The sequence below is a fragment of the Harmonia axyridis genome, chromosome 5 (genome assembly GCF_914767665.1).
Source record: "Harmonia axyridis chromosome 5, icHarAxyr1.1, whole genome shotgun sequence".
NCBI lineage: Eukaryota > Metazoa > Arthropoda > Insecta > Coleoptera > Coccinellidae > Harmonia > Harmonia axyridis.
In genome coordinates this window covers 24597053-24622868 of record NC_059505.1, presented here as the reverse complement: position 1 = coordinate 24622868, position 25816 = coordinate 24597053, and the positions used below count along the sequence as shown (strand labels likewise).

General features: G+C 34.9%; 2 protein-coding genes and 1 long non-coding RNA gene across 3 annotated transcripts in view; 1 reads left to right on the top strand and 2 right to left on the bottom strand.

Moving 5' to 3' along the window:
• LOC123681202 (metabotropic glutamate receptor 2-like) overlaps positions 1-25816 on the bottom strand; it is a 393937-nt gene that overhangs the window by 317685 nt on the left and 50436 nt on the right. The window lies entirely within an intron of this gene.
• Positions 11816-13934, top strand: LOC123681205. The gene is made up of 2 exons (XM_045619457.1): positions 11816-13462; positions 13805-13934. The coding sequence occupies exons 1-2, from the start codon at positions 12157-12159 to the stop codon at positions 13810-13812; spliced, it is 1314 nt and encodes a 437-aa protein (XP_045475413.1). The 5' UTR covers positions 11816-12156; the 3' UTR covers positions 13813-13934.
• LOC123681210 lies at positions 17073-17751 on the bottom strand. The gene is made up of 2 exons (XR_006747656.1): positions 17529-17751; positions 17073-17442 (listed from the first exon to the last, which is right to left on the bottom strand). It is a non-coding gene; the product is annotated as an uncharacterized LOC123681210 (long non-coding RNA).

Sequence of the window (25816 nt, the reverse complement as noted above, 5' to 3'; positions counted from 1 at the left end):
GCCAAACAGCTCTGGACACTTGCATACCATGTGTTCGGCTGTTTCTGATTCTGATCCACAGAGCCTGCAAATCTCATCTGCTGACTTTTCTATACAGTACAAATGATGTTCGTACCGAAAGTGCCCCGTCAGTAGTCCCAAGTAGTCCCAAGAGCTTTCTGGCGTAGATAGGTGAAATCATCACGAATTTCTTGGCCTGAGTAAGTCTAGCAGTGTTTGTCCAGTGTGTTATCCTGTTATTCAACTCCCATTGCTGGACCGCTGCCTTAAATTGGTCTATCCTAGCCCACAGAAAGGCTCAGGTCCAGCAGAGGTTGAGCTTGATGCACTCTTCGCTGCTTCGGGTCTTCGGCTTTTTCGTTTCCTTCAACACCAGACTGCCTTGGTACCCATAGTAGAGTTATAGTATTGCCTCTGGCCAGTTGCCTTATAGTGTTACGGCACTCCCAGGTCAACAGAGACCTCTGGCAGTACGATTCCAGGGGTCTCAGCGTGCTCTGGCTGTAAACAGCCAGTATCTCGATCTGTTAAATAGAGGGCTCACTTCCCAGGGCTTTAGAGTAGGAATGTGTTCAATTTCGACGAACCGAGTCGAACCAGATCCATTGCTGTGACGTCCTGGTTCAAAAGACCCGTTCAATTGACCCAAAGATTATTTTCAACCGGTTCGCTGTTTTTAGATCACTAGCTCAGATGGAATCATGTACGATTTGCGTATGATGCAAAGATTCGTAGATCTGGTTCTTTGTATTTGTGGGTCTATCATCTTCCTTCAAAACCGGGTGCCAAGTGCCGAACCGATAATTCCTTCGCAAAATGGAGGATCTTTGGGTCCTGAAAGATACTCAGACTGAATGAACTTAATGTAAAAGTTTGGCTCATTTGGATCGGTTCGAACGAACGAATCATTTTCAGAGAGACGACTCGATCGAACCATTCGTTCTGAAGACCAGGGTCTTTTGATTTGTTCGTTCGTGAACGACACATCCCTACTTTACAGATCCTCAGTTTGGGTCCATTTACCCCAATGCCAGTACCTCTCTCTAATTTTGATCCATCGGTGAACCATATGGATGACTTTTTGTCCAAACGATTTACGAAACTTATTGCACTATGACCGTTTCAAGGGGCGTTTCAAAAATGTATTACTCTGCAAATAAATAGCTGAAATTTTGATAAATTACCACAATACCCCACTATAACTTTCCATTTGTTGTTTCGAACTACCCCTGTAACCGTATTCTTAATTAAATATTCAATTACAAAGGTAACTGGAAAGTAATTCATAGTAAATTCAATATTATTGTTTACGTTTCTTTCTGTTTCCTTTTCACGTTAGATGTCCTTGAGTTGTTCCCGCTACGCCGTGGGCACGCTTCTCCCTAAAGGTGCGTACCTCCAGTCCGGCTTGTCATTGTATTCCGTGCACTCAACAATTTCCTTTCCGATCTTTTCATATGATTTCCCCGTCGTGGCAACCCCATGGTGTGCAAACCCTTCTTATGGGTCCAAGAAAGTAAAAAGTCTGTCCGAATCCAATCTTTTGCCTAATAAATTATTGACATTATTCCACAATTGTTCTGTTTGCAGAGTGGTTGGATCCGGCTCTGCTCCGTCAACCCAGTGTTCCACGTGCCAGAGTCATTTCCATCAGATTTGTGTTAATTTGACCGAAAATTATGTTCCATTTCTGGTTAAAAGATCGTAAAAATTGTCGAATTCTCTGTGTACATCCAGTCGAAGGCTTCTTCGAAGTATTTGTCAGAGCTATCGAAAGCCTTATTACGAGGCTGCGTGGTCGAACGGGAGTAATGGTGGTGGCGATATGATTCTGGAAATCAAGCATTTTGGGTTTTCAGGCAATAGATCCACAGAGCTTTGTTAGGGTCAGGTAACACTCTCCGATGGCGTTTCATTCATCGCGAACAGGGAGGTAGTAGAACGGCCACCTGAGAAAAATCCATTCTCTAAAGCGAATCTCGTCGGTATCTCTTCTGTATACCTACAACAGGTATGGATGTGTTCAGGGCATTTTGTGGATCATGAAACTCCTTGTTGTAATGATTCAAAATGGTGGAGGGGATTGCAGTGACGTCATAAACATGACCGCTGATGATTTTGTTTGAAAGCTTATTGAATGTTCTTCAATTTATATTTACATACCTAAAGCGTATCTGTTATATTTGAAGAAATATTCGACAAAATATGTTTTTTTTCAAGGCGATTTAAAAATTATTTTTGTTTTTCTAAGAAATCGATAATGATAATATGATAATAACGTTTATTCACTTGTAAAGAGGAAAAAAATACATTTCTGTACCATCATAGATTGAATAAACTCAAACTATCGAAAAGTGTTGAACACTTGTTTCGAGATAAGTAAAATAAGACAAAAAAAAAGAAATACACAAATGAAAGGTAGGCAACATTAAGAAATTGTATGATATATACATCCAAAATCAACAACAATGAAAAAGTCCACGCACACAATGCAAAATTATGACATACAATGCACAAAAGATCTAAAAATCGCATACAAACACAACATCAACTCCGCAGTTCAACCAGATCGGCAAACACTCTCCGACGCTGGGTCATGATGAATGATCTCAACCTGTTTCTGAACCTCGATAATCCAGTGATGTGCTGAATCTCTTGAGGTATAAAATTGTATAACCTTGGGGCAGTATAAGAAAACGATCGCTGTCCAACACATTTTTGCACCCTCGGTAGAATGAAAAGCTTTCGTCCTCGGGTCTCATAGGAATGTACGGGCAACGAAGAACTCTTTTCGCCGCAACGGTATTTCATGGTGATACTGAAGTAGTACAACTGTCGAATATCAAAAACCTGTGCTTCCAAAAACAAACCATCCGATGGGTATCTAGGATCATACCAAGAATCGTCTTCAAAAACCGTTTCTGCAAGACTTCAAGTTTGAGGATATGAGTCTTCAAAGCATTCCCCCAACAAACTATACCATAACGCAGATGACTTTCGACCAGAGCACGATACAGGATCTTCAACTGATGAACAGTAAGTAGACTCTTCAAGTATTTGAATCTATGTAGAATAGTTCTTAACTTGTTACATACAAATTGTATATGCTCATTCCATTTCAACTTGCAGTCCACCATCACACCCAGGTACTTCACTTTTTCTTCGGGCTTTACGTTAAATGTGTTCGATGTAAAAATTATGCAGAACATTTTTTCGAAAGAAGATATCGCAATAACAATAGATAAATGTGAAAGCGTGCATGTGCTTTTTGATCGGTACATTAAAAATTCCATGAAATCCAGGATAAGAGGAAAGAGGAGTCTGTCTATCACTCCTGTGGAATATATTCTGCAATCTGCATTACTGGTTCACTTTTTCAAAAAGTTACCAACTAGGTCTGGATGCAATGTGGGACATCCGCGAAGCCGAAATATGTTAAAGATCAGAAAATTGTCGAAGCTCACGGACCAAAAAGACAACTTTTTGCGACACAAAAAGTTCATTATCAGGAATTTCAGAAAGAGTAGGTACATGGAAATTTATGACCCCTTGGAAGGGTTTGGGACTGAAGCAGACCTGAATTCAGATATATGGCACAAAAGAGCGAGAAATTGATGACATTGACAATCTTAGGGCGGTAATGTTTCTAACATCAGAAACCTTGATAAACTACCCCCGTCACTTACGCAGAGTGCAGAAATAGGTGGCACCCTCGCAGGTTTGGTATTTTCAAGCAAAAGAGGGGGAGGTGAAGGGTGATTGGAGAATTTGTATTCAGATATTTAGGGTGGAAAATTCCACACTTTTTCCATAAAAAGTATTTTATGAAAAAAAAAATATTCTTCAAATGTAATTATTTTTTATGAATTTAAATTTAAATCGAATAGATGATTTAGGAAACGTGAAATGTAATAAACAATCAACGTACTCAACTGGATTCCAATGAATGATGAAATATATGAATTGATTCATGTATCAGATTATTCTGCTGAGTTTTAACTTCATAAAATGCTCGAACATTTTGAGTTTTCTTTTCAAATGATTGGATAAAACAACCGGAAGATGCGGATAACCATTATTTTTATTTCGAATAGATGTCGCAGACAGTCTCGATGAAAAAATGTTTAAGTATGAATTTGATAAAAATAAATCGTTTCTGAAATTCGTTGTAATTTAAAAAAATTAACAATTCATTCTTTCTGGAATCCAGGTTCATCGAAAAAAGCACATGATGCCGCCCTCCATTATTTTCCACCTCTCTAGAGTGGACCCTGCGGTATCAGGCTCTCCTTTCTGCTCAGTTTCGACTTCATAAAGAGATTGAACATTTTATTTTTTTTTATTTGAAATTATCGAGTAAAACAACCAGATGATGCAGATGAACCGTTATTTTAAATTCGAACACCAGTTGTGTTCATAAAGAAAAAAATGTAAAACTTTCCTTCTTTTGAAGAAGTTTGCTTACTCATAATAAGATTGCGATATATAAGGTTTTGTTACATATAATGGATATTCCTCCTGGAGGGGATATATCCCCCTTACCCTCCCATGGGTACGCCACTTCTCAATAGGCCTCAAGTTAGACATAAATCAGTCGTTTCAATTCCTATTGTGATGAAACTGATGTTTTTAAATAGGTTATGAAATTCCGCATGATGTTTAAGTACATTGAACAAATTTAAGTTGATTGGTTTCTCAATAAAATAAGAATCTTTTCAAAATAGCTCAAAAAAACTAATTTTGTCGCATATTTAACGCATATATACCGAAAACGTTTTAGGTGGCTGGTAATAAATTGAAGAACATTCAATAAGCTTTCAAACGACACCATACAGAAGCAAATAGGCCTAATGAGTGCGATGTCAAAAAAAAAATAAAAACCGTCGGCGGCCAAGTTTATGACGTCACTGCTATCCCATTCACCACTCAAAAACTTTACAACAAGCAGTTTTGTGATCTACCCAACAAATCCATCCCTGATGAAGAAAGCATATTTGTTTAACAGCATGGATGGGTAAAATTTACGTGACATGACACCTTGCGCCACCAAATTTGATATAGCTCAATCGTTTTGAGTGCTATTTCAGTGAAACGAACATTTATAAATAAGTAATAAAATTATGCATAATTTTTACACCAAACACATTTAACGTGAACCCATCGGTTTTTTTGTAGAACAATAAAATTTTCAATTACTAATAAATGATTACAATTCATGAAATGTCAAATTTAGTCTTCGAAACATCGAATTTTAGTTTATTTCTGTGTTTTCCGGATTCACAGACTGCTCCACACACATAGAAATTGCGGTATTTCTTCATTTTAAAATTCTCCGCGGTAACTAAAACGATAAAGTTTTGGAATGGAAAAAATGGATTTTTGTAGAGTCAGATAAAATAAGCCAATTTTCAACTATTATTTGAGCCGAAACAGTTCATAGGACAAAACAACTCAATGGCAGAAATTTGTAGTAAATTTGTTTACTTCGTTTATGTATGGAAAGTTCATTCCCGAAAAATAAAAATTTTCCGTGTGATATTTAAACAACACCAAAAATGATTTTTTTTTTAGCCATTATTGCATTTTTCCATTGTTTCATCACGAAATTCAGGTTGCAAACCTTAGATTCAGATTAAGCACTCTAAAAAATATATAATATATAAATATATATAAAACCTATGTAATCAAAACTACCTCAAAATATGAGTTTTTGCAGATACAGTAAAATACGTCATTTTTCATCTATCGTTTGAGCCAGAACGATTTATCTGACAAAAAAACTCAATGGGAAGAATTTGTAGGAAGTTTCATATACCTTATTTTTGAAATTGAAGTTTATACATGAAAAATTTATGTTTTTGAGTTATATCCCAAAAAAAATTTTTTCAATGTTACTCGATAGCTCGATAATTTATAATTAATTATAAGTATAATTATAATTGATTTGAATTTGAATAAATTTGCAAACGATTTATTATTTGTTCTGTGAGTCTGTAGAATCAAAGAGGATTACTTTCTAAGTACTGACTGAAATGGATCAAACACTGGAATTAATTCTCATTTTGATGCGAATATTTGGTTACGTGTAATGTATAAATTAGTGATGCAATTTTATATTGATAAAATTTAATTTTTTATTACTAAAAATACTGAATATGCGAAAAGTGAAAGGAATGAACTATCTTGTAAAATATTGTATTACAAAATAATACACTCTTTCATGTTTCATACCGACTATTTGGTAAAAATAAAAAAAACCAAATCAATATGAATTTCCATCAAGAGAGGACTGAATGTTGAACCATTCTAAGAAGATAGAGGATGTAACATTTGATACTCATGACATTCTATAATTTTATAACAGAAGGTGACACGTTGAGGCTGACTACCCAGATATTCCAAACAAATGAAGAATTTTATTAATTCCAGTACTCAAAGAGGTTATGGATCTCTATATTTTGTTTTTTGATTGGCTAATTCAAATTCAAATTCAAATTTATTCATCACAATATATATAATATACAATATTCTAATGTTTGTTATTTATTAGATATTGTTATTTTTGGACATTGAAAAAGGGTTCTACACGAAACGATTCTATAATTGTGACTGTGATAAGAATCACAATAAAAAGTTTTAGTAAACAATAATCCCAGATAAGCAAATACCAAAAAATTTATAATACATATTATGACGATATGTCGTCATAAACATATATTTCATAATATTTCTTCAATTTTCACCACAGTTCCAACCTTGAAAATATCAGAATATTCTAGAATCCTCCATATTGCTTCCTAATAATCATTTACCGAGATTCGAAATTTATCTCATGAAGAATCGGTCCCAAGCAGAGTACTGCTCTGTTCTCGAACATTCATATTCGAGTTCAATAGGAAGTCAATTTTCTCACATAAATGGATATATTTTTAATATATACTGCCGTATATGGAAAGCGACGGGGAAATTGAATTTCCTTGTTTGCCCACATCAAAATGCGGTTAAGACGGATATTCGGCTTTTTTCAGACGAGCCGTTTATTGAAAAAATGGATTATTCTCTTTTTCCCATAGTTTTTCACTTCGAGTTGTATTAGCTTACGAATTGAAAAGAACGACCTGAAAGTTGAGCTTTTATTATGTCAAGACCTTTCAGTGATCTCTCTCGTTGAGAATTCAATTTTTTACATAGATCAAATTTATTGCAGATAGATTTATGTAAATATATGATGTGAAGTAGGATGTATAAAAACAATTTTATATTACCCACCCAAGTCATTTGAACTGTAGTGTAGAGTTATTTTCTGCCTCATGATGAATTTATAACAAATAATAATAATTGAAAAAGGTATTGATTCTTTTCGAATATGCGTCCATTATGGAAAACAAAAACTGGTAATTTACATTCATAGTTTTTTTTATGTTTCCTGAATGCGATTTGTTTCTTTGAGATTAACGAATTTGATTAAAAATATTCCATTATTGGAAATATGGAGCTTCCAAAATGCAGGCCATATATTGATATGGGGTGATAATTTTTTACAATACTTTTTCCTCCTTTTTTGCGTAGATTGGAATTATCTCAACAAGTTTCAGACAGTCTGAAAAGATACTATCATTTATGCATGTGTTCATTAGATTTGTTAGTGGAGAAATTATGTTCATGTTCTTGATGAGGGCTAGCCACACTTCAGAACAGTATTTGCTTTTGCTATTTTCAGGCTATTTATTGAAGGTATTCTGTTCTTAATTCTCTGGATTTGAATTTTAAGTTTATACAAATTTAAGCATTAAGTGCAGGGATATTGAAGAATAAAGCTACTGTAGCTATTCACAGAAATACTATTTGACACACTCATTATCACTCTTCGAATAAGTAGATCAATCTCCACATATAAGCTTTTAGTCCGCTTCAGATTATTGGTTTTGAACTTATATTATAAATGATTAATTATTATAAATTATTACTTATATGTATAAATCGAATAATATGTCTTTATTTTCTCCCATTGATATTATCACAGTGTGCCAAAAATCAAAAAGATGAAGAAATGAAGTGGAAAACGCAAGGGGAATTTCACCAATTGGTGCTCTACCACTTAACCCCGGAATTCTGCGAGAGAATCAGAGCCTCACAAAGTTGCTTTATAATAGGGATCGATATGTAAGTTGTGTGAGGGTAGAGGATATAGAGTGCCTCATACGCTCTCCGAATATTCCGCAAAACTTATTCACGAAATCTCAGGGATCTATCAAGAATTAAACCAAGACTCTCCGCACTGTCCGAAACTTCAACATCTCCGTCAATAGTGAACTTCAAGTCTCTCAAGAAATATTGAATACCCGACTTGCTCCCAAATATTAAAAATTTTTATTTCTTGGGATTCAACATTGGAGGATATTGGAAGGCCATGTCCGCAATAACATCAATATCTGTATTTATCCTGATATTTGCATCGTGAATATCCTCAATTGTATAATGATAATATAGTTGAAAGTCGTCAGCGAACATATGTAAACTACTGTAGTTTAGATACTGATCTAATAAGTTCGTTGAATTGGCTGGTGTGAACCAAAAATAATAGCAGTCCGAGAACCGAACCCTGCGGCACACACGATACGACAGTCCGAGGACTAGAAGATCTGTCTCCCAACCTCACGCTCTGCTGACGATCTGTTATAGCGTTTTCTGCTTGTTGCACTGGTGCGCCTGCGCACTAGTGCTGCACCGATCGAGTATGTCGTTTTCCGCTTACGCTTCGGTGCGCACTATTTCAGTCATTCAGTGTTCACGTTTTCTGCTTACTCCTTGGTGCACCCTCAGTGTGTATCTAGTTCAACTTTTTCGACACTGGTTCTGGGAGTTGGTGCATCATTACCAGCGCAAATATGGCGGATAACAATAAGATATTTACTTTATGTGCAGAGTTTTTAGAATCATCTTTATCTTCAAGTGATGATAAATTAGAATTTTTGACCAAAGAAAAACTAGAAAATAAACCACGAAGAGCTTATAATAGCTTAGAATAGGAATTATTATCAGAAACAATAAAATAGGACTGAGTGAAAAGGACATTGAAGAAAATAATTTAAATATAGGTGATCTGAATTATTTCGTAGATTGTTGTAAATTACATTTCAAATTTATTTGAACCCAATTGAAAAAACAGTTGCATTTATTTTTTTTTATTAATTTATATATTGTTGGGATCTATCTCTTTTTTTTATTCAATATACAATTTTTATCCATAATAATAGGTACAAATATGCTTACCTGGCAATGAATTTTCGGTTTCCATCATTAGGTATTTGTATTTTGATTATTATTAAATTATGATGAATTTAGGGTTAGATTATTGTGTTTGTGTCGCGGGAGATCTCTGGTAAAAAGGCACTATGAAGAACTTTCGTTTTCAGCTTCATTTGTCAAAATGTCAATTTCCCGGGCAACCCGTAAAAGTGCATGACGTCACAGGTTGCTCTCAGTGCACACTTGCCCAGGTGAATCAGTGCCTACTAGTGCAACAAGCAGAAAACGCTATTAGATACAATCAAGCATAATCAATGGTGTACATTATGACCTGTCAATTGCTTGAAAAATATCATCAGATATATCCAACAGAGCTGCAGTTCGACTATGATTTCTTTTAAATCCTGATTGATTCTGCGACAACAGATAATTTTTATTGAGGAATTCTGTGAGTTGGTTTTCTAAGATTTTCTCAAAATCTTGCGCCCAGTATACTTATAGTCCTAGGGCCAGAAAGCATGTTTAGTTCCCTAGTTTTGGGAATTGGAGTCACACGAGCGTGCTTCCACTGAATGGAAAATTGAAATGTTATAATCATGCTGTTTAATGTACACCAAGTAAGAAAGAATTTTTGCGCAACAAATTTTTATGGAAGGAGCATTAATATCATCATAGCCAGAAATGCCATCCTCCACCTGTGATAGAATATTAAAAAGGATAATTCATTAACCATTTGAAAATTAAATGCATTTGAAAAAATTTCATTTTTCCTATAATATTTATCCAGGGTGTGCAAAAAAGATTCGGCAATATTGAAAGGGGTTATTGCCCAGGTCATTTCATACAAAAAAGTTTCTATAAATATAGGTTCGCAAACGCTTCGTTACCGATCTATCATAATATATAATTCATGGTTGAACCAGTATTTCTCGGTGGAAGGTTATCTATAAAAAGTGGTTAATGACATCTGGGTCGGAGAACTTATGTTCCACACTAGGAAACTTATTCTTTGTTACATCCAATAGCTTCAGCTCTTTCCATCATTCACTCTTCGTAGCATTTACTGAAATATATTCAAAATAAGACCTCTTCTCCAAATTGATTTCATGACTCGTCAAATTCCTCAACCTTCTGTATGGTTCCCAATTCTAAGTTGTGCGATTCCTCTTTTGTCTTGTTTTAGCCTCATCTCTCTTCCTCATTAACTTCCTAATATTTTCAGTCATCCGAAGTTTCCACCTCTCTATAATCTTAATTCCTAATTATTCTAGGGGCAAAATGTTTATCAAACAGTTGAATTAATTTTTCACTGAATATTTGAAATTTTTTATCTATATCCTGAATGAAAAGAACTTCCTCAAAATTTGAATCGTTGAAATCTTGAAATAATAAAACTTCATTAAATTCCCTGCAATCCCTTACAGTGAGAAATTTGGATTCTACCTCAGGGTCTCGACATCTCTACAAAAAACGCACTCATGAATAGAGAAGCTGGATTGGAAAGTAGTAGCGGATTTGATCACTAAGTCTTTGCTACAAAGGATAATATCAATGAAAGACTCAGAAACAGGTGTAATATGAGTCGGCTCCTTAATCAGTTGGTGCATTCCCAGCGAAGAGAGCATGGAATTGAAATACCTTACAGGCAGCAAACCGTCGCTCGAAAAATCAATAGACTACGTCAAACCACAAAAAGTATAAATACACAGGGTGTTCTAGTTGAAATAACGGAGTTGTTAGTACTTTTATCTCAAAGTTTATATCGCCGCAGCGCTGAAAATATTCTAGATCGATGGAGCAATGTTTACAGTTCCCGTATTGGGAACATTTGGAAGATACAATTACTTCGGATGACTTCTCACTGCAAACTAGGAGCCAAATAAAATTGCTGGGCATACACATTGATTCCAGATTAGATTGGAGATGCCATGTCGACTCAGTGGCAAAGTCAATAGGGATTTGTAGTTATGTGGTCAGAGTTCTGTCAAAATTAGTAGATGAGGCAACAGCTCTCTCTGTATATTACGGATATGGGTATTCCAGGATGAAGTATGGCGTTATTTTCTGGGGAAATTCGATAGAGTCTTCCCGCGTCTTTATTTTACAAAAAAAAGGTAACGCAAGATATTTGCACTGCAGAGGATGACGTCATATTAACCAATTTTGATTAAATATAGAATACTTACCTTCTCATTAATCTACATTTTGGAAGCGATCTCTTTTGTTCTCGATAACAAGGATTTGTTTATTGATTTTCGTAGAAATCATGAACACGATACAAGACGTAAGTTTGATTCAAGACCACCAAAAATTTTCCTATTTACAAAAAAATGTTGAGTACCAGATTATCTCCATTCTCAATAAAATACCACTACATAATCGATTGAATGATTGTGATGAAAAGCTCAAACTGAAGATGAAAAATTATTTAATTTCTAGGGCTTATTACGCTATTGAGGAATACATGAATGATGAAATTCAATTTGCTGACGAATTTTGAGTTTTCATTGTTTGGATTAATATTGTTTCATTGAGTTTATATCTACAAGTTTGTAAAATTTGTTGAAGTAAGAACTGCTGGCCAAATATATATTTGGCGCCAGTCCACTTCTATAAAACAACCTGCTGACAACTAATATGATCCGTCTAGTGCGCATGCGCAGCTAGAAAAGTAATATGGCCGCTAAGGTGGAGATGTCAGTTCTGTCAGACACGAATAGATAACGGCGTCACACCTTAAGCAGCAAACCTAACCTCCATTTTGTTTATATTTGTGTTTCCAAGTTTGTTAAATCAACGATTAAATTGTACAAAATACCTGTATTTGTCAATCCACCCTTACATGGTAGCAGAGCTTGTGACGTTAAAAGCAATCCACAATTAAGAAGTTAAGTGTTAAGTAATAAAATGAGTTATCAAGAAGAAATGATTCAAATGGATCAATCCCACGTGCCAGCCATGGAAGTTCCAGAAAACATTTTCGAGATGCTGACCAACCAAAGTTTTGTGCGACTACTTGCAGAAAAGCTTGGAAATCTAAACAATTCGAACACGTCCACGTGTAGCGGATCCGAAATAGCAGAGAAGGTGACCATGCCGGCGTTTGTGATACCGCATTACGAAAATAGTGACAAGTTAAAGGGCCACTCCAACTATAGGTCATGGAAACAAAGAGTCGAGCGTGACATGCTTGCTCTAGGACGCTCCCAATTCCTGAAATACGACATGGGTGGACCAGACTGCACAATGACTAAAGAAGAAAAGCACATGTACAATGCTCAAGTGCTACAATATTTGGAAGCATCGTTGCAGCATGCTCCCAAAACTGTAATAGAGAATGAGCAGTCAGCAGCCGAAGCTTTCCAAAAGCTGACACAAATGTTTGGAAAAAATGACGTCCAGAAGATGGTTGAACTACTGGACAACTTCGGCAAGACGGTGTTCTACCCCAGGATGAATCCAGTCAATTTCGTCTCCCAGTTCGAGAAAGGTATACAAGAATTCAAGGAACTAGGTGTTCCATTGGACCCAAAAATAGTGGTGGCGTATTTCCTTCACAAGGTTAAGAATGCTAATGGATTCCTGGCATTCTTTACAACGATGACCACTTTACCCGAGGCAACCAGAACCTATGAGTTTGTGAAAAATGCATTTCTAGAGGTAGCAAACTGCCAGTATTTCAGAGAGGTTGACAACAGTATGTATACAAGTAGTAGTTTGAATGATATTTGTTCTGAATGTTTTAATGACACAGATAGGAATCTCGAGACCGAGATCAATGAAGTTTATACTGCATGTTCCTTATGTTTTGATTATCCCATTGGAGAATCTAATATGTTCACGAATAATCTCAATTCTGTTTCAGTTTTCTGCATTAAATGTGGAAAGAGTGATAATAATATATGTGATTTCTGTTTAGAGAGTAGACATGATAGGTCATATAGGGAGCCCCATACGAAGAAAGAAAAAAATTCTTTCAAAAGTCCTTCGTATTTTAAAGAGGAGAAAGCAGACAGTAGTCCCTATTCTATCGAGCAACTGAAAAAAATTAGGAATATGACGCCAGCTGAAAAACGAGAAGCCAGCTGTAAAAAGTGTGGTTTATTATTCCATCGGTCAGCTGCATGTACCAACACGGAGAGATTCTGTTATTACTGTCATAAGAAAGGTCATGAAAAGAAGGACTGTAGGAAACTGAAGGAATACAAATCTAGTAAGTCACTGTTTGATCTAAACAAGTTCTGTACGTTTGCAACATTTCTAGTTGATTCTGGTGCATCCCACCATGTGGTGAATGTACAAAATATTCTGTTGGATTATGAGGCTTATGATAAGCCTATACCTGTTGTTTTGGCATCGGAAACTGGGAACATAGTGTCAATGGGTCAGGGAACTCTTCCATTGTACAGTTTGGAAAAAGTTCGCACATTGTACATCTAGCTAATGTTCAGTATGTCCCGGTAATAAGGGATAATGTTCTCAGTGTCCGTGCATTTAACGTTCAGTTTGGGACAAGTCTTGTACTAAATGCTAATAATGGTTTTATTTTGTCTAGAAAATTAAGAAGAAAAATATCACTAGTTTTCGTTTCGGAAGGCGTGTATAGAGTATCAGCAAGGATAAATTCAAGTGGAACGAATAATGTTAATAATGTCAGTTATAAAGAAAATAAAAGTACAAATAAAATGCTTAATTTGAAAGAAAATTCCTGTAGTAAAATGAAACTCTCAGTTATCAAAACCAATACCGTTAATAATACAAAAAGAGAAACGCGTAAGCTACGTAAAAGATTCACTCGTGATCAGTTAAAAAGGTTGGCTCAAGAAGGTAGTATGTGGCACCGTAGAATGGGTCATATATCTTCATCTTATTTAGGAAAACTACCTAAAGTTGTTCAAGGAGTTAAAGAACTCACATATAATTTAAGTACAGGTAGTTGTTCAGTTTGTTCAAAAGCGAAAATGACCAGAAAAACATGCGCAAAAGAAAGAGATAGAGCTACTAGAGCTTGTCAAATTCTTCATGCTGATCTGTTAGTTATTAATCCGCCAACACAATACACTAAGAAAAAGTATGTTTTAATCGTTCTTGATGATTATTCTAGATATGCACAAATTTTCCTGTTGAAACAAAAGTCTGAAACTTCTAAGTTTTTGAAATCTGCTCTTAATAGTCTTCAGTCATTATTTCCTGGTCCTGGTCAATTCAGTAAGTTACGGTGTGATAATGGAACAGAGTTTATCAGTGAAACAAGTCAACAAGTTCTCGATCAGTTTGGTATACAAATTCAGTTAGCAGAACCTTATCAGCATGAACATAATGGAACAGCTGAAAGGTTTAACAGAACACTCCAAGAAAGAGCTAGAGCCTTGTTATTTGAATCAGGCTTCCCAGTTACTTTTTGGGGTTTTGCTTTTTTGACCGCTTGCTATCTATACAATCGTATGCCCCATTCATCTGTAGATTTTCTCACTCCATATGAAAAACTTTATGGAAAACAAGCCGATCTGCAAAATATAAGAATTTTTGGTTCACAAGCAGAAGTTAAAAATGAAAATGTTCCAAAAGGTAGAAAGTTGAACACAAGATCTAGTACAATGTATTTAGTAGGGTATACCGATACTGGTTATCTGTTGTATGACCCTAAAACACATAAGACAATTACATCTTGTAATGTTTTAATTAATGAAAATCTTACCTACAAGTCATGTGAATCAAAGTTATCAGTCCCTAGTGATGAACTTATAATTTCATCTGAACCACCTGAGTCCAGTAAGGACATACCTGTTATGCCTATTGATGGCAAATCTGTTGTTTCTAATGCAAACGAACCTGTTACAAACATACAAGTTGAACAAGAATCTGGTTCTGGAAGTCTAGTACAAAGGAACTCAGATAATTCAGTTGATCAAACAAGTGTAATGAATATGTTAGAAAATTTTTCAGTTAATTCTCAGATAAATAATGAGATAGAATATGAAGAAATTCCCGAGTTACAAGATTTTGATAATGAAGAAACCAGTGGACATGACATAAAAGTTTCAGTTAATGCCACAATTTTGAATCCATTTGGTTTTGTATATGATTCAAAGATATATCAGACAAGTAAAACACCTCAAACGTATCTAGAAGCAATCACCAGTTCAGAAAGTGGTAAGTGGATGACTGCCATTCAGTCAGAACTTGAAGCAATTAACCAACACAATGTTTGGGAAATTGTTGAAAGAAAACAAGGTATGAAAAGTATTCCGTTAAAATGGGTATTTACAGTTAAAGACAATGGTGTATATAAGGCTCGTTTAGTTGTTGTAGGATGCAAAGATACTGAAAAGTATACTTCTGAGGAAACTGCATCTCCTACACCAACTCTATCAGTAGTTAAATTATTATTTGCATTATCAGTTTCTAGAAAATGGCATATTGAACAGTTGGACATCAAAACAGCATTTCTTTATGGCGAAATTGATAGACCAAAATATGTAAGTGTACCAGAAGGAATCAATCTGGATAAAACTAAGGTAATTCTTAAGTTACGAAAAGCTCTTTATGGAATATCGATAGCACCAAAATGTTGGTTTATGACACTCGATAATTTTCTAAAGAATTCAGGTTTTGAACCAAATTTACGTGAACCATGTTTGTATAAGAAAGAGGAAGATAGTGAGATTATTTTGATTCTAGTATATGTTGATGATCTATTAATTACAGGTACCTGTGAAAAGCTTATTCAAGAAAATGTCAATATGTTCAAATCACGTTTTAATATCAAACAATTTGGCTATCCTACTAAGTTTCTTGGTTTGGAAATCAGTAGATCAGAAAATCAGTTGTTCCTTCATCAAACTCAATTTGTGAAGGAAATGCTTAAAGAATTTCGAATGGAAAACTCAAATTCAGTTGATACTCCATTGGTTCCTCAAGGAGATCATAAAGTTCCCGAAGTTACTAATGAAGCAGATTTTCCGTACAAGAAAGCCATAGGCTCTCTGTTGTATTTAAGTTTATTTACAAGACCCGATATATCTTTTGCTGTAGGTTATTTATCTCGATTCCAAGCCAATCCACAACAGTATCATTGGACATTAGTAAAAAGGGTTTTCAGATATTTGAAAGGTACCAGTCAGTTGGGTCTGAAATATACAGCAGGTTCCCCAACGTTGTCATGCTATTGTGATGCAGATTTTGCAGGTGATAAGAAGAGTCACAAATCTACAACCGGCTTTGTGATTTTTGCATTCGGTAATCCGGTTGTATGGAGCTCAAAACTTCAATCAACATTAGCACAAAGTTCAGCAGAAGCAGAATTTATTGCACTTACTCATGCTACTAATGAAGTTCTATTTCTAGCACAGTTATTGGCAGAAACTGTGGGTATCAGTTCATTTCCCGTTGATATATATGAAGACAATGAAGCAGCAAGACAAAACTGTCTTGCAGGTACAAGTAAAAGTCGTTTGAAATATATTGCACGTAAATATTTATTAATTCGTCAACATGTAAGTGACAAGAAAATTAATATTGTGAAGATTAATACCAATGATCAGATTGCTGACATTCTTACAAAACCTTTAAGTGCAGCAAAGCTAAGTAAATTTCGTAATCACCTTGTATTCTATGAGGCTTGATTTTTCAGTTGATTTGTATACAAATAACCCAATATGTTCTCTTTTTTTTTCAGTTATCTGTTGTTTATCCATGTATTGTTTAATATACTCGGATAATACTATAATGTCTGTTAAGTATTTGTCTGTGTGGAAAGGTTCTTCGGTGCCTGGAAACATGCTATGACAATACTAAAAATCTGTTGAATATGTGTCTGTGTGGAAAGGTTCTTCGGTTCCTGGAAACATGCTATGACAATACTAAAAATCTGTTGAATATGTGTCTGTGTGGAAAGGTTCTTCGGTTCCTGGAAACATGCTTAGACAATACTAATAAAATCTGTTGAGTATTTGTTTGTGTGGAAAGGTTCTTCGGTTCCTGGAAACATGCTATGACAGTACTAAAAATCTGTTGAATATGTGTCTGTGTGGAGAGGTTCTTCGGTTCCTGGAAACATGCTTAGACAATACTAAAAATCTGTTGAATATGTGTCTGTGTGGAAAGGTTCTTCGGTTCCTGGAAACATGCTTGGACAATACTAAAAATCTGTTGTGTATTTGTCGGAGTTTTTATTGAAAGGTTCTTCGGTTTCTGGAAATATACTCTAATAAATATGTTTATATGTTAAGTGTTTATTCAAAGTCATGTAGAAGGGTCTCCGGTCCCTGGTTACATACTTTCATAAACACTAGTGTCTTGATTTGAAGGGTCTCCGGTCCCTGGTAATGATAGATGCGAAATCAAAAAAATTCGGACACGTATGTGTGTGATGAATTAATCAAGTTAGTTCTATATGAAGGAACTTAATATGTATCTGTTATATGTATATGTTGATCTGATGGTATAATATCACTTGTTGGAAGGGTCTCCGGTCCCTGGAAACAATGTATTGATACCATACAAAATATCAGGAAAGTTGGTTCGCTATAAGGAACCCTATTCGATTGCCTTACAGTAACAGCCTCTACAGTTCCACTGACAATCCTGTTGATTTAGTTTTAAGGCTTGATTTATATAAACTCAAATGAAATATTAACTATTATTTGTATTTATTGTACTGTATATATTCTATTTTAACTATTGAAATCAGTTGGTTGGAACTTATCTGTATATGTCTTATCTGTTGACTAGTTGTCAGTTCCTCAGTTTGGGAGGGGGTGTTGAAGTAAGAACTGCTGGCCAAATATATATTTGGCGCCAGTCCACTTCTATAAAACAACCTGCTGACAACTAATATGATCCGTCTAGTGCGCATGCGCAGCTAGAAAAGTAATATGGCCGCTAAGGTGGAGATGTCAGTTCTGTCAGACACGAATAGATAACGGCGTCACACCTTAAGCAGCAAACCTAACCTCCATTTTGTTTATATTTGTGTTTCCAAGTTTGTTAAATCAACGATTAAATTGTACAAAATACCTGTATTTGTCAATCCACCCTTACAAAATTCTACATTTGTTATAAAATTGTTGTTGTGATTCAGTTATATTTTGACGGGCTCTAAGCCCACTATGTGTGTTATTATCTATGTTTATTCAGAGCGATTTATGCAGAGCGAATAAATTCATTATTATCATTATCACCCAAGCAGAAGAATTTTCAATGAAATCGCATTAGACTAAATGTCCATTTATTATTTTTCATGTGTTTGATAGTTGTATAAGTACATATTGCATTTTGCACCCAATAAATTATGTTTGGGCTTTTGGGTGCTTTTCGGATCAAATCACTCGTGAGTCCTAGGCAAATTTCACATGAAAACATTAATATTTGGAAAAAATGCTGAACTTTTATATTATGTTTAAAAAATATATAACCGATATGTAAGCCTTTTCTTCAAATATTAATGTTTTAATGTGAAATTTACCAACGACTAACGAACGATTCGATCCAAGATGCGATACAAAACGCCGTGACACCTTCTATCTACTTCCACGATCAATCATCCATAATGCTTCGTATTTTCTATGAATCAATTTTTTCCGCATATCTAACGCTGAAATCGCTGACGAATATTTCTGAGTATTCGCTAAAGAACAAAAAAGATATATGTATCGTTGTCTCGTTGTCAATTTCCACATCTCTTGAAATTTTTCAACTAAGGAATTGGGGTAATTTTCTGAGATTTTCGGGCACGGATTATCTACTACTTATATGCCAAACACTTATTCAGTTTTCATCACAAACGTAGAGTACATTTGGTTTTTTTTTCAGCTCTACAAGTGCATATTTCTCTGTTCTTTTTTCTGGTACTCAATCGAAATACGAAAAAACTCTAAATTCATTCCAGACAATACAAGAAACTATACAAATGACGACCACCAATGAAAGCGGAACAATGAGTAGAAAAACTGAGGAAAACCACTTGGTCCTACGGTTCGATGAAATCTTTCTAGAAAAAAAATCAACCAGCCCTTATCGCGCAACTTTTTTTGTACCGAAATTAATGATACAACTTTCATTTTACATAACCTCATTTTTATTTCAAGAGTAAATAATATTTTCGAAAATGCTTTGGAGCAAGCAAATAGTTCATCTACATATTCATTTCAATAAATGAGAAATTCAATAGCTACATTTCTGTAGAAATTGTTTTTTCTCTCCTCTTACGCTAATAACTCGAAAAAAAAGTTCTGGGATCATAACATAAATTAAAGAAAATGAAGCTCACGGAATAGTTCTAGTAGAGAGAGAAGTTTTTTCTTCATTTTTGTTCAATTTTCTTCCTAAAATCTTATCGAAGATAATGTATATCTGAAGGCGCCAGTTCTCCTTTGAACACTTTTCCTTTTACTGAACCAACTGAACTACCAAAATAATTGACAATCTAAATGAAGGGAAGTGTTATATTCAAAACCATAAATTGTATCATATGATATACTCAATACTGATCTAATATTCTTGCTATTCAGAATAAATGAGTTATATTTGATTGAATTTATCGAATTTGAACTATCAATTATCAACCGAAAAACTGCAACTTGCAAAAATTTGATATTCCTCAATGGAAAAACAGATACCTACCTAAAAATTTGTAAATGAATAACAAGTAAATGGTGACATTAATGAGAGATGAATGATGAATAATTATAAAGAAATGGTCCAATCATGAATCCCACAACCAACGACACCACTAATCTCAGAATGCTCAATCTTGACGAGTGAAGTACCTTTTTGCTCCACAATACTCACAAAAAATAAAGGAAGAATTACCCAGTCGAGACCCTCATATAAAACCTAAAATTCTATGAATGTCTATTCTATCTTTAGACAACACATACTTCCTCAAAGGACCCCGCACGTTTAGTATGGGAAATGGCTTTCCGTGAATTTGGCTGAATTTTTGATATGTTATAGTTCTTGATTAACTGATCAGAAAAGTCCCTAGCCACAAAGCTCAAAAATGGACAGTTTTCGAGATATGGAGCTTTGAAAATGGATTTTTTGCAATTTTCGGGGTTTTGCTCATCGATCGGGGAGCTCTCATTTCTGGTTTTGATGGAATTTGGATGTTCGGCGGCCAGAACCCGACTGAGAAATGATCTTCCTTGGTTATATTAGGCACCGCCATCGATATTTTCTTATAGACTGCTCCACATTAGCTATGAAATGAGATACAAAATCCAAGATCTTCCATACATCTTTTCATGCCACAAGATGACGCCAGAATAATTCACATGACCGAGAAACGACATATTGTGAGATTTTTTTAAGAGAGACCATAATAACTGAATCCTCATATATATGATGTCCAATAATATCAAATATGTTAGCCAAAATGTTCATAACCAGGCACCGCGAGCGGTAATGGGGGAAAATGGGAAAATCATAATCATATATCCTCAGGGATAACAATTGTGATCACTATTGATGTCATTTACATATGGTTTGTGATTTGTTTCTCACAAATCTCGATAATCTGACAATGGGGTGCCCAGACATTTTCCTCAGGATGTCTCGAAATTGATGATAGCATCTCACAGACAAACGAATCCGTGAAAATGTCTGCAGTTTTGATGAAATATAGTACTATACGGGTAGAATATAGAAGTCCAAGTGTTGGAAGCTAACTATGAATGGAACTTCCGATATTAACCCACGAATTCTTGAAAATATATTTTTTTTCTATGAACTTTTTGAACTTCACACATACGAATGAATACTATCTGATAATATGATCGTTGGCAAAATGAATGATTAAATCAATCAAAAACAATATGATAATGAGAGTAACATTCATAATAATAATAACAATAATGATAATAAACAAACAACAATTTAAAATTATATTAGCAATCGCAAGAATCGGGGGCAAAATTAATGGTTTGGTAACATATATATATATATTATTATTATGAATGTTACTCTCATTATTATATTGTTTTCGATTGATCTAATCATTCATTTTGCCAACGATCATATTATCAGATAGTATTCATTCGTATGTGTGAAGTTCAAAATGTTCAAAAAAAAAATATATTTTCAAGAATTCGTGGGTTAATATCGGAAGTTCTATTCATAGTTAGCTTCCAACACTTGGACTTCTATATTCTACCCGTATAGTACTATATTTCATCAAAACTGCAGACATTTTCACGGATTCGTTTGTCTGTGAGATGCTATCATCAATTTCGAGACATCCTGAGGAAAATGTCTGGGCACCCCATTGTCAGATTATCGAGATTTGTGAGAAACAAATCACAAACCATATGTAAATGACATCAATAGTGATCACAATTGTTATCCCTGAGGATATATGATTATGATTTTCCCATTTTCCCCCATTACAGCTCGCGGTGCCTGGTTATGAACATTTTGGCTAACATATTTGATATTATTGGACATCATATATATGAGGATTCAGTTATTATGGTCTCTCTTAAAAAAATCTCACAATATGTCGTTTCTCGGTCATGTGAATTATTCTGGCGTCATCTTGTGGCATGAAAAGATGTATGGAAGATCTTGGATTTTGTATCTCATTTCATAGCTAATGTGGAGCAGTGTATAAAAAAATATCGATAGCGGTGCCTAATATAACCAAGGAAGATCATTTCTCAGTCGGGTTCTGGCCACCGAACATCCAAATTCCATCAAAACCAGAAATGAGAGCTCCCCGATTGATGAGCAAAACCCCGAAAATTGCAAAAAATCCATTTGCAAAGCTCCATATCTCGAAAACTGTCCATTTTTGAGCTTTGTGGCTAGGGACTTTTCTGATCAGTTAATCAAGAACTATAACATATCAAAAATTCAGCCAAATTCACGGAAAGCCATTTCCCATACTAAACGTGCGGGGTCCTTTGACTTGAATTTGGCTAATGAAAAACTTTTACGAAAACCAACATAAAGAGTTAATCACTCTTGGGGCCAAAAATATGTTATATCTCTGCGCTATAGACTTTGAGCACGTCGTAATTGAAAGATTATATCCAGTCTTTTCCGCGTCGAATAATCGTGCTGAATGATTTTGAACCATTCTTTGTTTTTGAAGTAGAATATCTCAACCTTGATAAAAAATATCTGGCGAGGATCCAAAATCCTCGTTTCAGCGTATAATAAATAACTGTAATATAAGGGCCTTTTGCACCATTTGCCTAAACATTGATTAAAATTTAAACGTCGATTAATTTCTGATTTCTCTTAAGCAATCATAGAGTAATCAATAAGCTTAATAACAAGTTTAAATTTTTAATCAATGTTTAGGCAAATGGGGCAACTGGCCCTGAACGTCCTTTCTTCTCATTCATCTTAAAGATTAATTTTTGTACAACTTCTAATTTTTTCAAATAACAAGCAGCCACACCCCTTCATCCAATGACACCATAAGCAAGACTTGAGTCAACAAGAGCATAATAAATCATTTTTAAATGTGTAAAGTCTAGAAGTTTTGACAAATATTTGAATTTATGGATCGTTGACCTGATTAAACATTATATTTTTTGCACATGCAGATTCGAGCGTAAATGGGAGTCTGTTATAATCCCGAGATATTCGGCCAATATGCGAAGAAAATCTGAGCGTTGATCGAATAAAACCCCCAAATCCCTCGATTCAATAACTCTTGTCAATTGAACATTGTCCAAGCAATAGTTGAAATCAATGAGGGTTATCTTTCTTGTATAGGTAAGTTATCACCTTACACTTGCCCAGGTTCAAATTGAGACCATTACTCTAACATTCGCACAGCCTCTCTAAATCCCTGTGCAGTCCAAAAGACTATTTTTCACCCTGAATATCTTCAAGTCATCAACAAAAAAACTTTCGGGAACATATTCTATCACATACATAATTGATAAATATGAGGAACATAAGCGGTCCAAAATAAGACCCTTGGAAAAACCCCGAATTTGCCATAAATTCAAATTACTTTACCCCCTCATATTCGACGAATTGAGACGATTCGTGAGATAAGACTCAAGAAGAGACAAAAGCACACCTCAAATGCCAAAGCAAGATAGCTAGATATGACACTCGATCAAAAGTCTTGCTGAAGTCTGTGTACACAACCTGATTTCGATAATCTAACGAGTCAGAAACATATTGTGTAAAGATACAAAGGTTTGGCGCAGCACCACGAGACTTCACAAAACCGTGCTGACAATTGGATATCGACGTTCGAACATGGTTATAAATTAAGTCAGACAAAATTATTTCGATTGATTCAGAAATAACTGAAATTGTGGTAATTGGTCGATAATCGGTAAGTTTCGATCTCTTTCCTAACTTAAAATCCTGCATATACGAGAAACCCTCCCCATTTTCGGAAAAACACCAAAATTCTTCATCAAAGTATACAGGGTGTCCCGGGAAGAATGCGACAAACGAATACCATGAATTGAAGTCATCATGGAGGACCCGTATCAAGAGGTTTCAATCGCTTGAGTGCCTTCGTTTGGGATATACAGGGTGATGTTCATCTTATCAGTGGAATTTCACTGTTGAATAACTCTTTAACTAATCGACCGAATAATTTCAAATATTGAAGTTTTGGCACCCTTTACTATCGCCTTCCTTTAATATTTCTGAATTCGAGTTAATCAGATCCGGACTAGGAAAATTTCGGACTTTTCCTATTTTCGTGAATATTTGATCACCCTGTAAGTGAACATTATGATTTTTTTCCGTTTTCGGGACCACAAAGAATCAATTCATTATAAAAATTCTAAATCTCTGCTTGGCACGGTCATACAGCGTGATCAATTAACATTCCCTTATGAGTGAAATTTTCTTAGTTCAACAAATCCACCGAATAATTCCAATTTTTGAAGTTTTGTCGCCCTTTACTATCGCCTTCCTTCAATATTTCTGAAATCGAATAAATCAGATCCGGACTAGGAAAATTTCGGACTTTTCCTATTTTCGTGAATATTGGATCACCCTGTACGTGAACATTAAATTTTTTTTCCGTTTTCGGGACCACAAAGAATCAATTCATTATAAAAATTCTGAATCTCTGCACCGTGCCTAAATTTTCCTCAAATTATTTAAGAAAACTTTTAATCAACAAACTGGATAAAAAATAAAACAAAAACAGCAAATAAATTGAAAATATTTGATCTTGAAAAAAATGAATCAAAAATAAAATATTTTTAGTTCAGCAGATATTGTTCAAAATGATATTCTTCTATTTTAATACATTTTTGAGCACGTTGATATGATACAGTTGTTTCACAGATTTCGCTATCTTATTCGGTTGAATCGGTTGTACTTCTTTCATGAGGGAATGTTTATTGGTCACCCTGTATGACGGTGACAAGCTGAGTTTTAGAATGTTGATTATGAATTTATTCGTTGTGGGTACAAACACAAAAAAAATATGATATTGACGTACAGAGTGATCCAATATTCACGAAAATAGAAAAAGTCTAAAATTTTGTTAGTCCGGATCTGATTTATTCGATTTCAAAAATATGGAAGGAAGGCGATATTAAAGGGCGACAAAACTTCAGAAATTGGAATTATTCGGTGGATTTGTTGAAGAGTTATTGAACTAAAAAAATTTCACTCATAAGGGCATGTTTATTGATCACGCTGTATGACCGTGCCAAGCAGAGATTTAGAATTTTTATAATGAATTGATTATTTGTGGTTCCGAAAACGGAAAAAAATCATAATGATAACGTACAGGGTGATCCAATATTCACGAAAATAGGAAAAGTCTGAAATTTTCCTAGTCCGGATCTGATTTACTTGAATTCAGAGATATTGAAGGAAGGCGATAGGAAAGGGTAACAAAACTTCGAAATTTGAAATTATTCGGTCGATTAGTTAATGAGTTATCGAACTGTGAAATTTCATCCATAAGATGAACATCACCCTGTATATCCCCAACGAAGGCACTCAGGAGAATGAAACAACTTGATACGGGTCCTCCATGACGACCTTAATTTATGGTATTCGTTTGTCGCATTCTTCCCGGGACACCCTGTATATTATAGATGAAGGATGGGCAAATTATTCAATATATAACTTTATAACCTCAACTGGAATAGCATTCGGACCAATAGTCAATTTGTTCTTCGGTTTTTTACGATGATAATCAGGTCTTCAGGACTGTTTTTCAAATGCCGAATTCGACTGGAATTCACAACCTCCCGAGGTCTACTAAGCGGTTTGCATTACGGTTCAAACTATTGTTAGAATGAATATTCGAGATACGCTTTTCTTTGAATTTATAAATTTCCAAATACTACATGGATCCCTTTTCACATTTCTGTACAAATACCCTATAAGAAGCCCGAATACCACATTCAATAGAATGTCTCAAACATTCGAAGCGTTCAAGATGAAATCGTAACTTGTATTTTTTATTCAACTTGAGGTAATGATCTTGAGTTTCAATTTTTTTAGATCAAATTATTAGAATACCATGGAGGATATTTCCAAGAATTGAGCAATAATTTCTTGAACAATATCATTTAGAATATTAGTAGCATGATCCACATTTTTGACATTACCCTATCCT